The following is a 13,409-nucleotide window of genomic DNA, read 5'->3' as shown; positions in this document are numbered from 1 at the left end:
TGGAGAGAAACTATCAGGTCCAAAGCAGACAAAAGGAAGCACTTTTTCACACAACACATAATTACGCTGTGGAACTTACTGCCACAGGATGTCACGGAGGCCAAAAGTATAAATGAATTCAAAAAAAAGGATTAGACGGATTCGTGCAGCCTCCAGCTCAGGAAGTCTCCCCGCTGCTGATTGCCGGAAGCCGGCAGGGTACGCCGGAGGAAGGATTGCTTTATTCGTTCCCTCTTCCGAAATCCCTTCCTAAGCATCTGCAGCTGGCCATGGCCAGGCGCTGGTCATACTCGTGTCTGTATCCTCCTGCTAATTCCCTATAGATGGAGCCTGATGGACCACAGCCATCACCCAGATGGGGCTGACCCCAGTTTTGCTCCCTTGGACCTGCTGCGGTCGGCGGTGGCCGGTCTTTGCTGCTGCACTGGGTGATGGAGCCCTGAGGGCTCCAGAGCCAGCCTTCCGCTCCTCCTGCCCCTGGGATTAAGCACCAAAATCTCCGCTGCAAAGCCCCCTTTGAACATGGCCAGCAGATAATGCGCACGCTGATTAAAAAAAGAGAAAAACCAGCACAGGGGAAAGTTAAATATTAAAGAACTGCAGCCCAGCTTTAACGGCTGCCGCCATCCCTCCTTCATCTTGTGCCAGCTGCCCCCAGGATACGTGTGCTAACGCTGGGTTTCTACCTTGCAAAAGTGGCTGCTATTTTAATGAAACTCTAATTTTTCACTAAGGGACAAGAGGAACATCTGGTCTCGCTTCAGCAAGACAACATCCCCTCTCTATTTACACATGTGGTGAGATTGGTGTGGCTCTCGGCTGTTCACTCCCCGTCCTGTACACGCGATGCCGGGCAGCACAGGGGTGAGGCTGGTGTGAAACACCAAAGATGTGGGCTGGCGAGATCCCATCCTGCCAACAACCGGTGATTGCTGCCTGCTGTGCTGCTGCCAGCGTGGCCGTGGAAGGTGCTGTCCCTGTCCATCCATCCCCGCAGAGAGAAAATGCAGCTGGAAAGCTACCGGCTCTACTGCCTGCCCCTGACACACAGCTATTTGGGCAGCATCCCTTATTTCAGGAGAGCTGTGCTGCTGTTAAGCAGTCTCGTAAGCAGATCTGTAAAACCCTCCTGCTGGTTCTAATGAGCATTGGACTGGCATTTAAAAATGTAGTTTTTTAATGGGTCTTTTTAGGAAATGGAGCTGATCCCCTGGCCACTGGGAGCTGATGGCAGCAGATACGGTGATGATGGCTACATGGGTTGGGTTTTATCTTTGGGCAACAAGGAAGGAATGATGGATTTATCCCTATTTTTCTTGCTAAAGCCCAGGTTAGGTGACTTGGATTGAACTTTGTGTAGCACATAACCCCGGGATTTATCTGCATCTATAGGAACACGAGCTTCTTTCTCTGGGCCACCTATCTTACTACTTTACCCAGCCTATCTCTGCTTTATTTTTGCGCTGTGTTGCCTAAACAGATGGGTTCCCTGCCCTTGCTATTGTAAGCAGAGATGCAAATACATAGGAACTTATGGTCTGTTGTGTGGTTACCTAGAGAGGCCGTTGTCTGCAAACAAAGGGTGTGCAAAGACACAGACAGCCTCGCTTGGGGTAGCCTGGATATGCATGGCCCCAAAATACTGCTGCCCTTACATGTCTGTCATTGGAGCTGAGCACAGCGGTGGCACCTTCCAAACAGAACCGGTCGAGAGCTGCGAGATGATGACATGTCGGAAGAAAGGAGGAGCAAAATGTATATGCCTCCCCTCCCCATCCTCCAACCTATTGTTCCTTTAGGCGTCCGAATAAACAAAGGAAAGCGCACTGGTCTGGAGCACAAGGCAGCTGTGTCAGCAGCTCACCTATGTGCAAACACAGCCCCCGTCCTTCCCTACCCCCAGAGGGTTCTGGCTCAAGCTGTATTTAAAATGAAATGCCAGAACCCCAGAGTTGGGTGTGACAGAAGAAAGCAGGGTCTCCGATCATGAATTGCGCCGTGGTGAGCCATGGCTGTGTGCGCTGGTCACACAAGGCCATCGGCCTGAAGCACACAACCTGGATTTAGGGTTGGCAAAGAGGAGATTTAGGACGTCGGAGAAATACAGAAACATCTTAGGCATTTCAGGAGCACCAGCACACAGGGGTGCAACTGTGTAAGGGTACTATCAGGAGCCACAGCAAGAGCAGTAGTGCAGCGTTGCATATCCAAGCCCCGTTCCCTCCTTGGGAGGAGGTCTGGGCTCTCTCAGCCACCGTGTCAGCCTCAGCTCTTGGTCCCTCAGCCTTCGTGGTGCCTGACATGGCCTCTGCAAGGCTTCTGGTGATTTTTTTTTGCCTGGGAGTCAGTGGTGGGGCATTTAGGGGATGGGCAGCGGCATCCCTGCCGGAGCGCAGCAGTCAGGCCTTCCTCAGGCGAGGCAGAGGAGCGCAGCCCGGGCTGCAGCACGGCCGCCTCCCTCCTGCTTCGCCGGAGCCGGGCCCCAGCACAGGAGCAGGCGAGGAGCGGGTGCCATCCCTGCAGTCCCCATCCTGCCCTTAATTACGACTTTAAGTGCTGGCTAATAAAGACGATACACGGCAAATAAATTGAGCTGCCGCTCTAATTAAGCGGCTCTCGCCGAACGCAACGAGCCAGGCCCATCTGTGTCACGGCCCAGCCAACAGGGCTCCGCGCGGGGCTACTCCGGGCTGGAGCCCAATGGCTGCGGGCAGCGAGACGGAGCGGCGGCCACCTCAGAGCCGCCGCCGCCACGCCGGGCCCCGCGCCGCCATCGCTCGCCCTCGACGCCCGCAGGCCCGGCCCCGGCCCGCCCAAGGCCCGGCCCCGGCCCGCCCCCGGCCCGGCGGCAGCGCGGGGGGGCCCGGAAGGCGGCGCGGGGCGCGGAATGGCGGCGGCGGCGGCGCGGCGGTGCGGGGCGGCTGCCTCCTGCCCTCACGGGCCCCCTTCCCGCTCCCCTCCTGCTGAACCTGCCCCTCCCCATTCCCCGTAACCCGCCCTCCGCCCCCCGGGCTCCCATTCCCTGCCTCATTCCCCCCCTTCCACTCCCGACCCCATTCCCCCGTGCCCCCCTTCCCTCCCTTCTTAACTCCCCCTCCATCCCTATCCCTCTTTCCCTGTACCCTCCTCCATTCCCCATCCCACTTCCCAGCCCCAGCTTTCCATCCCCCCTCTCTCTGCCTCCCATGCCCCCCCATCCCCCTTTCCCCATCCCTTTCTCCCCCTTCTGCCCTCACTGCCCCCCCCGCCCCAGCTCAGCCCCAGGACCCCCCTTCCATCACCCTGAGGTGTCCCCATGCCCCTGTGTTTCAGGATCAGCACCCTGGGCCTGGCCTCGCTGCGTGGTGCCCGGGGCTACCGAGCGGCTCTGTGCACCGAGCTGGCCAAGCCCCTGCTCCTGCGGGACCTCCCGGCCCCCCCACTGCAGCCTCACCAGGTAGGGCCACGGGGGCTCGCAGGAGCCTGGCAGCAGCCCTTCAACGTGTGCTGTCCGCTGCCACCAGGACAACCTCTCGGGGACAGCCCGCGCGGCCACAGCGAAACCAAGCTGCTGACGCCGGGACTCGTGCTCCAGGGTTTAATGTTTGTCCCCTTCTCCTGCAGGTCCGCGTGGGTGTCCATTACTGCGGGTTAAATTTTGCCGACATCTTGGCCTGCCAGGGTCTGTACCAGGACAAACACACTCCTCCGTTCACCCCCGGTGAGTAGGCGACCGAGCTGTGCAGAAGGGGCAGTGCCAAATGTGCTCAAGCGTCACATCCTAGGGGGATGAGCAACCCTGCAAGGTGAAGGCCGCTGCCGAGAAAGCATCAGCTAACTTGAGGAGTCTTTTAGGGTCTGTAGGATCACATTTTAACATCCTCTGATAATACTCGACGTAAAATATTTTTGCATTTCAAAGGTGGCATGCAAAGAGCTCTTGCTAGTCTGGGGAGAGCAACAGAAAGAACTGTTTGCCTGGAAGCTAGGAACACCAAAGCACAGAGTGGTTTTGGGCAGGGCTGGGTCCTTCTGTCCAGAGCTGCAATAACCGCCATAAGCACATGTGGCTGAAGGCACCTCCTCTCCCTCCACAAAATCCCTCTGACCCAGCGCCTTCCAGCAGCACCGTGCAAAGGCAGCATGTGGATGGTGTTCCTTTGGGCTGTGACAGCTCCTTTGGCTCCGCCAGCCCAGGAACTGCTGTCTCGCGGCAAAAAAAAGTGCAAAAAAAGCACATTTCTGAAGTCTCACGGTGTGGAAGTGCCTTCCTTCCTCTGCAAAAATATATTGGTATTCCAAACTAAAAGAATCTTGCCTTAACTAGCAAGCACTTGCTGTCTACTGTGCTGATGCTGCCATCTTCTGCCCAACTGGTGCTTTGCTGCTGAAAACTTCATGGCTTGGCCCGGGAACCTGCTCCATGTGCACTGTGTGGGTGCAACCCACGGATGCTCAGCAGCCTTGGAAGCAGAGCCCGGTGGTTATTTCTTTGCACTGCAGCATTATAAGTAACGGCGAGAGGGCTGAGGAGCAGAGAAGTGCCTGTTGCTGGGCCATCTCCTCCGCAGCTTCATGGTACTAGAAGCGAGACCTCATCTGCAGGTCCGTCAGCTGAGGATGCTGCTAATTGCATATACAAAAATGGGTTGTGTCAACACGTGCATGTCCTTGTCCTCCTGCAGGGATGGAGTTTTCGGGGACTGTAATGGAGACGGGAGAAAACGTTAGTGCCGTGAAGGAGGTAAGAACAACACAGGGATGTAAGGATGCAGGGAACTCAGAAGAGGGAAGGGGTAAATACCTGCAGTTAATGCAGCCGCTACGTGGGCTGTTGTTAGACACAGCTTGAGCTGTTCACGGTTGTTCCTGAAAATGCAGGGAAATGAAATGCTTAATTCGGAGGGAACAGCAGGACTGAGCTATTTCTCTCCCAACGCCCATCCAATCACTATTTTTGGCAGGGATACAGAGTAATCGGTGTGACTGGCACTAAAGCTATGGCAGCGGAGTGTGTCGTTGATGAGAAGGTAAGGACGGAACATTTCTCCCCCCAAACTGCGGGAGACCTTCGCCTCTGTTCAGCTCTTTAGCCTTGCTGGAGCTGCTGCTTCACCACCCTTTAGGATTGCCTTCTGCCCTTTCCTTTCCACTGTGGGACCGCATGCCTGGGGGAGCTTTTTCAAACAGCAGCAAATAAATGTTTAATAGAAAAACACCTTCAAACAAGCCTTTTCGCACAGCAAGCCCCCCCGACGCTGTGCGGTGGGTCTGCTTCAGCAGGGCTCAGATGCACAAGCCTCATCCCATCCCTTCCCGCATCACATCTCTATCTGCAGATGCTGTGGCAGATCCCTGACGGTGTCTCCCACGAGGACGCAGCGGTGCTGCCCATCGCCTACGGCACGGCCTGGCTGGCCCTGTGCCGCCGGGCACGGCTGCAGCCAGGGTAAGCAGCAGCTCAGGGTGGCACGGGAACTGCAGCCTGGCCCCAGGCATCTCTGCGGGCAAAACCATCGGGGCACTGAGCTCCCAGGGTGTGCAGCTTAATGCTGCTTGGAGCAGAGGCCCGCACTGTGCGGGAGCAGCATTTTCTCCCCAGCCTGCAGTTAACGTACCTCTGCCTGATGCTCTGGTAGAAAAAGCAGCGTGGATCTGGCCAAGCTCAGGGATGCCACAGACACCCCAGTGGCCGTGGTACCCAGTGCGTCCCGATGGCAGGGTGATCCTTGTGCCACTGAAATATTGCTTCATTCAGGAATCAGGGATGTTTTTCTGTTGTGCCATAGACCTTTGCTTTTTCATTCTTCTTCTCCCTCCCAGGGAAACAGTGCTGGTGACAGCAGGAGCTGGGGCCACTGGGCTTGCCATCATTGATCTGGCTGTCAACGTGTTCCAGGCAAAGGTATCCAGGTATTTTCCTTTTCACCAGAGCCTGTCCTTCTGTGTGTGTACTCCAGTGCCACGTCTTGACAAGCAAGTGGCCTAGCATTGTGGTGACAGAGGCAGAGAATCGAGGCCAGGCCTTTGCTGGGTCCGACACCAGCCTCTTTTCCCCTAGCTATCACAGCCCACCTTCTCCCCTCCACCTCCCTCGGGCTCTGCTATAAGACTCCACCGCTCCCCTGGGCAGTGTGAGGACCTCCTGCACCTCCCCTATGGGTCATCATTTTTGGAAGGGGGTTAGACACTCCTTTTCCCAGCCCCAGGCTCCTAAAGTCATTCAGGCACTTGAGCACATTTTAACCTAGTGATTCTTTTGATGCACACCTGAGAAAACATTTGAATATAGAAGGAGAAAGAGTGGGGTTTCCAACTCCATGTTCCCATTTCCCATAAATGAAATAAGAAATGCACCTGGAGGCTAAGGTGCTCGGTGCTTCCCGAGCAGAGCAGCTTTTGCACCGGGTGTTGGTTTTCCCTTTGGTCTCAGGTGATAGCAGCAGCTGGCAGCGACCCCAAATGCGAGCTGGCCCTGACGAGAGGCGCGAGCCATGGGGTGAACTACAGCCGGGGCAGCCTGAGAGAGGAGGTGAAGGCGCTCACAGGCGGCAGAGGGGTCGACGTGGCCATTGAGGCTGTCGGTGGTGACGTCTTCAAGGCAGCTCTGCAAAGGTGAGCCAAAATCAGAGCATGACAAAGCTGTGCCAGCAGAGGTGATGCTCCTGGCACACCAGAAGGCTTTGCTGCCCACTGGGGGAAGGTGAAGCAAACCCTCTGGGCTGTTTGCCCTGGACTGGTTGAGGAGATGGCGTCTTTGTAAGACGCATTCTCTTGGCTTGATTAATGCATGTCAGGGCTGATTAACACAGCCCTAGGGGCTGCTGTAGGGTCCAGGCGCCCACCAGCCCCTAGGGACAAAACCTCTGCCCGAGCCCCCTGTGCACACCAAGTATGTTTTCTAACACCTGGCATAGCCCAGAGCGCCGATGCAGTTGTGCCTGAAAGCTCATCATCCACAGCTGTCAGCTCTCCTTGGCACGTGAGCGTTGCCTTGGGATGAGCTTCGAGGTACCCATCGCATGTCTTCTTCCTCCCTTCGCGCAGTTTGGCTTGGGAGGGCAGGATTGTGGTGATGGGCTTTGCCGGAGGAAAAATCCCCTCGATTCCTGCCAACCTGCTGCTTCTGAAGAATGTGTCTGCCATGGGAGTGTACTGCAGTCGGTACCAGCAGGAGGATTTTCCTCTTTTTTCCTCTGCCATCTCCTCTGTTCTTCAGTATTGCCAGGAGGGAAAGATCCATCCCCACATTGGAGCAGTCTTCAAGCTGGAAGAGGTATTTGCTGAGCTGACGCCTGAGGATTGTTAGCAAAGTCTTTCTTATGTGGGTAGAAACAGGTTTGTGTGTGCAGTTAGACCCCTGGCATAGAAGCCTCTAGAGTCCTAAGAAAAATATTAAATCAAGAAATCCCATTTTCCCTCACCTTTTTTAATCTTCTTCCATTGGGTTTCAGCCAGGGAGTCGTTAACTCCTGGTTTGGTACTGCAGGGCTAGAATTGCAACATGCTCAATGGGGAAGTCGTAAAAATGCACACTCCCATACCAAAGAGTTTGGTCTTGGAGAATAATGTGCTGGGATATTTTAGAAATGGATTAGTGGATTGTGATGTGCCTTCATTTGCATTTTCCCCTGAGCACCTCTGAAGGTGTTCAAAACAGGTTTTCCCCCTGTTTTGATGGTGTTGTAAGCCTTAGGTAACGGCTCAGCTACTCAGAAGTATTGATGTAGGCACCATCCAGCAAATTCAGGGATGTAAGGCGGAGGAATACCCAGGAGCTTATTGGCTCCTGAGTTATTTCGATCCCAGCAGTCGATTCCAGGGACTCAGGTGCAAAGTGAGAGCTATTTGTTTATGCCAGTCTGTATTACAGCCTGTTGTACAATCCACATAAATACAACCAGATCTTTATTTTATCTTAACATTTTTTTTTTTGGCAAGTAACAGCACTGACATCACAACACAGCAATTGCCTTCTCCCACATGTTCTCGTTCTGTCCCTTCCTGCCCTGATGACCATCGCCATAAACACTTTGGGCTTTGTGTTTGCAGGTAAATGAAGCCTTCAACCATGTGCTCCAGCGCAAGTCCACAGGCAAGGTCATCATCTCCATGAAGTAGGAGGGCTGTTTCCCCAGACGCAGCCTCCTGCTCTGCCCCTACCCTGAAGAGGAGACTCTCCAAGCTCCGAGCCCAGGAGTGGACAAGCCACATGAGGCAGGGACACGAGTTATGGTGGCTTTTCAAGTTGCTGCATGCCAGCAGAACAGGGGTGGCTGCTGATGCGTGCGAGCTTTTAGCTGTCCCCTTTCTTTGCTTCACCACCATCTGGAAAGGCTCCTCAGTTACAGGGCCAGTGCTTTGCTCTACGCTTTTCACACAGCCGAGGGACCCCATGGCACTGTCAGGGATTTCTTATGTGATGGGACGTGTGCAATATGGTAAATCTCAGCATCAAGCTTACCTCATGGATGTCCTGTTACTGCAGGAGCAGTAACTTTGACAAGGCTGTCTGTCTGTCCTCCCAAAATCTTCAATAAATTTACACAGCACTCAAAATCTGACCCAATAACATTTCTTGGGGCAAAGAGTCACGTATATAGCGTAGGCATAAACTGAGTTCTTGCACAGCTCGCCCATCAGTAGGCTCTGGTGCACTTTTCCCTTATTGACAACAGCCTTATGTCCTATGTTGGCTGTGGTTGTTGGTTATGGGAGAAGGAAAGTAGCTCAGTTCCAGCTTTTTTCTTTTTTTTCTTTAAACATAGTTTGAACTGGACAAAAAGGAAATGTGACTAATAGGGTTCCTGCTGATGCTCATTTGGGAGCCACGGGGTTAAGACACCAAAGCAGTGCCCAGCCAGGCATCTGATGAGCATCCTGATGAAATGGCTGGGTCTGAAAGGAAGCACAAAGTGAGGATAATGTGGTTGGAGGGACGAAGGTAGGCACGTGTTCTGAACAGGGAATGAAGCCAGTGACCTGTCCTGCAGTGACCAGCCAGGAAGGGTGACTGCTCCCCTGCCCGCCCTCCCCATTGCCTCCCATGCTCCCAGGCAGTTGTGCCTGGGGAAGGAGCGTGCTTCTTGACCTGGCGTTGCTTCAGCTCAGCCCCAGGAGAGTGATCACAGGTGGGGTTACCGTCATACACATCCCTGCAAACAAAAGGAGCCCAAAGCTCCAGTAACGAGCAGGCTACACTCTTTGAGGCTTAACGAGAGAGACCTAAGCTGTAATGGAGTGTAGAGACACAATAGCTGAGCCATTTGATCTGACAACACTTAACTTTGTCTGTGCTGCGCCCTGCTGTTCCAGCTCCTAGCATTGTATAGACTCTGGCTCTGCAAGCTGCTTCAGCATTGCCGCCAATTACAAAGTGCTTCCTCTGCTGCAATAGCCCTCCTGGCTTTCTTAGCACACCTCTACTGCGGCAGCAGCTCCAGCCCTGCTTCGCTCCCATCTTCGCTGCTGTGCCTCAGACCCTGGAGGAAGTTATTTAACTCCCATCCATCCTTTAAAAGCCTTGCAAATCCATCATGGTATGCACAGCTTCTCCTTTCAGGAGAAAAGTAGTGTTTTTTTTAGCTTATTCCACCGGTAATAGCAGAAAATGGTCTATTGCAGGGAAGAATTCATCCAAATAAGCTGTGAGCCGTAGCTTTGCTGTAGATAATGCCTGGTTCATTTCAGTACCCTGGAAGCACTTGATGAGCACCCACTCTTGGGGTATCATTGTGTTTTAGGTAAATGGGCTGCCTAAAATAAAATCTCCGGCTTCGAAGACTGCTGAACAGTAGCTTCATTTTGTATGTTCAAGCTGTCTCCTCAAAGTTACTGATAATATTTACAAGTAGCAGTGGCCAGTGATGGAGGAGCAGGACCTTTGCCCTGTTGCACCCAGCCACATGCAAGGACTTCAAGTCCTGTGCTGCACCCAGGTCAGTGTGGTCGTTAGCCTTCAATGCTCATTAGGCTTTAACTACCATCATTGCATCAATTTGCTTAGCTAAAATAATGTCTTTGGTTTCTTCAAGTCACATCACAGCAGTTCCACAGCTTAGTTATACGGAAAAATCTAAACAAACTGATTTCAAAAATAGTTAATATAGTTAATATTTTTGAAATTACTTTTATTACAGGAAGTCCTGAAAAAGGTCACAGTAGTCCCTTGCAGCTGAGTAGTGCTTACGTCTGCTATGCTTCATCTTGAGATCCATCCACCCAGGGAGAAAGGTCTGTAGGCACTCAGAGACCCCATACCTTACCTCTTCAGTAACAGAGTAGCTTTTAAAGACCTATTGCTATCTGCTTACAAAAAATTATTTTAGCCATAGTAAGAAGTTTGTTTATTTCATGGCTTTGAAGCATTTGTCAGGCTTTAACAACCACTTCTGAGCTTGACGCACAGCATCTGCAACTATTTCTTGCTAGCACTGACTTCAGCAGCCAGCACTAGAGCACCAACCCATCCTTTCCTTCTCTGTGCGTGAGCCCCTAGAGGCCCTCTGTGCACCTTAATAAGGTTAATGGCCGTGATGGGCCTCCCCGACTGTCCCCACCTATGGGGCTGGGGTCCCTTGTAAGCTCTGCTCAGGGACTCCTTCCCTTTCCTTCCCTGAGCTGTGCTGTAGGACCACGTGTCTCCAGCTCAGCCCTTGCCTGGTGGCACCATGAAGGGAAACTGCAGCTCCTAGGTGCTATGAGAAGGTCGGACATCACACCAGCCTCCACCCAGCTGCTCTGAGATGGGTCTACAGGTCTCAGCGAGCCAGTTGGGTGTTGGTGGGTGTCTGATGGCTCTGGCTGGATGCCTGCTATCGCCTTCCCCTGAATAAACACTTACTGGCATCGTGGGGGGGGGGGGGGCAGCAGAACAGCTTGGGAGAGGAGCGTGCTGCGGTGTATTGCATCCCTGCTAGCTGGAGTTAAGCGAGGGGGAAACAACTGTGACTACCCACGGGGTGTTGCCCTTCTCAGGAGCCAGGAAGGATTTCTTCAGCCCTTCAAAGTGGCTGGAGTTGTACCACTTGAAATCAGCAAAAATTGGCGTGGAATATCACTGGAGCACAGCTTTCGAAACCTCATTTTCATTTTCCTTTCAAGCTGACAATAAGATTTTAAGAAAAACTTTGAATAATGGATACACTTTTGAATAATGGATGCTTCGCAGCCAAAGTCCCTTGCCTTCCCTCTCTGTGCCTGAATGAGAAGCCTTTTAATTGCCAAACACGTGGAGAGGAGGTACAAAGCGCTCCGTCCCCCGCGCCGCTGATTAACCGATGTGTACACGCACATTAAAGATTCAGAGGTGGGGAAGCAGATCCCAGCCCCAAGCTGTATGCTGTGCGCGGCGGTTTTTATCAGCCAAGGATCTGGCACGAGATGTTTTGCATCTTTTTGCGTCTCTCCGTCAAGGCTGCTTGTTATCCTCTGTTCTCTAGGGTCGGATTTTTCCTGTGTCTGTGGAGGAGCTCCTTTGGGGGTCAGCGTGTGGTTTGTGTGCCGGATCCTCAGCTTCTCCCTACCTGGTGCGGGGCCCACGTGGCTTCAGCTGCGTGAAACCCTGCCGTGTTAGTGCTCAGCCAGCTTCTCCGTCTGCCCAGAAACCCGGCTGGCTGGGAACACTTAACCTTAGACCACAGAAATACCTCCAGAGGTGCCTTGGGGTGAAGCGTAAGGTCCCCTGGGCTCCCTTGTGTCAGGCGTTTCTCTTCCATGTCGAGGTTTTCAGTGACCCTTGCCCCCACGGACCGCAGGAAGCTGCCGGTGAGGTTTCTGCCTTCAAACACCTCATTCCCTATCAATTCTGCAGCTTCTTGCCTCAGAGGACAGCTGCAATTTAGTTTTATTTCGCGAAATTTGACATGACTTGAGCCTGTGATTTACTGGCCTTGAAGGATATGGTGTATGTAACCGTGGAGGGCATAAGTGGCTTTTCATGGTAGAGGAGTCATAAATTGAGATGAAAAAAAATGAGGGAAACATTACTGTCCAACTTTACAAGGTAGCACTGAGAACAGGACACACCGAAGCCATCTGTAACTGTCAGGGGTCTTTATTGTCCCTGATTGTGTGTAATAAAGCTCCGGAACGAGCCCCGTGGTCTCCGATACAAAGGCAACCAACACTTGAGCGCCGGAGGAGACACAAGATGGCAATCTTTCCAAAAGGACGCTCTGGAATGTGGTGGGGCTGAGTATCTCTGAGCTATCAGCTTTCCTCGGGAGTTGCTGCTGCTGCTGCTTCAATATTTGTTTGCCCTGCGAATATTTCCAGGCCTATTTCCAGGTGATCTCTGTAAGGCAGTTAGCAGGGAGATAAACACCAATTTTATGGCTTAGAAAACATGAGGGAGCTGTGCAGAAAGACAAGGGGACCTGAGTACTGAGTGCCCTCCTCGGTATGGGGGGGTTTGGCTGATGTGTCCCCGTTACCCGTGGGCACCCCGATCCCCAGGGGGCAGAGCACACCCCGCTGGGATGCCCGGCGGCACGGCCTTGGTTTGGGGCTGGGAGATGGATGTGGCATTCACAGCCAGGAGCTGTAGGTCCTGCTGGGGCAGGGATGGAGGAAGGGGAAGGCTTCAAAGTTTTTTTGGGCTTCTTTGTAATGGCAGGCTGGCGTTGTCCGTGTGGTGCGGCACTTTGCACAGGCACGCTTTGGTTTCTGCAAATAATAGCTTTTTGTAGCTCTGCTTCTTCTCTGGGTACAACACTGGGTGTAAAGTGCTGTTTCTTAATGTGCTTTATGCCGAATGCTTCCGGAATGCGATTAATATTCGTGCCCTAAAGTCACAAAAAAAAAAAAATAGGCATGTTTTGGTGCTGCTAGGCGTGTGTTTGTAGGAATGGTGAGCTACCTCGAGGCTGGGGACAACCCAACACGGGGAGGAAAGGCGTAAAACCACCAGTGAGAGCTGAAGCACACAGACAGGAGGGTTTTGGGAAATGCTGTGCCATGGATCAGATCCACACGATGGTGCTAACACAGCGGCTCTTATCTCTGCTGCTTCAGGAGCCGCCACCTTCCCCACCCTGGGAAGGCCAAAATGCCCCCACGAGACCCAGCCGGAGCAGGGCTCCCGCCTGGCAGGAGTGCTCAGGCAAATTAATGAGCTGCCACTGAGGCTGATTGAGGCTGAGGGCTCTGCCAATACATGGGAAGATCCTGGGGGGGTTTTGGTGGTCTCGTTCTTCATGTGACGTGAGGTGCTGTTGGATGTCCCGAGTGCTGGTGTCTTCCCTCCGAAGAACCTGCAGACCAGTCCTCCTGTTTCTGCAGCCCGTTTGCTACCCACATTTCTGCCCCGCAGACGGGATGAGGCTTTTTGGTGTTCCCTCCAGATGCCGCCAGCCCTCGCAAACCCGCTGTGCTGGGGCGTGATGCTCCCACAGCCCTGCCGGCAGACAGCTCTGGGGGGCTGCAGCTCA

General features: G+C 53.4%; 1 protein-coding gene across 2 annotated transcripts; it reads left to right on the top strand.

The window, feature by feature from the left end:
- Positions 1–2,610: 2,610 nt before the first annotated feature.
- Positions 2,611–8,538, top strand: LOC308199389 (quinone oxidoreductase-like protein 2). 2 transcript variants are annotated; one of them, XM_080603517.1, is made up of 10 exons: positions 2,611–2,910; positions 3,313–3,436; positions 3,604–3,700; positions 4,665–4,723; positions 4,944–5,009; positions 5,319–5,428; positions 5,803–5,884; positions 6,413–6,594; positions 7,027–7,255; positions 8,032–8,538. In XM_080603517.1, the coding sequence occupies exons 1-10, from the start codon at positions 2,888–2,890 to the stop codon at positions 8,098–8,100; spliced, it is 1,041 nt and encodes a 346-aa protein (XP_080459643.1). In that variant the 5' UTR covers positions 2,611–2,887; the 3' UTR covers positions 8,101–8,538. The 2 variants fall into 2 exon arrangements, with proteins under 2 accessions (XP_080459643.1, XP_080459642.1); XM_080603516.1 differs by having other exon boundaries at positions 2,873–2,910; positions 3,319–3,436.
- Positions 8,539–13,409: the final 4,871 nt, after the last annotated feature.

The sequence above is a fragment of the Anser brachyrhynchus genome, assembly GCF_964034855.1.
Source record: "Anser brachyrhynchus genome assembly, chromosome: 8".
Taxonomy (NCBI): domain Eukaryota; kingdom Metazoa; phylum Chordata; class Aves; order Anseriformes; family Anatidae; genus Anser; species Anser brachyrhynchus.
Note: the sequence above shows the minus strand (reverse complement) of the source record. Positions and strands in the feature narration are given on the sequence as shown.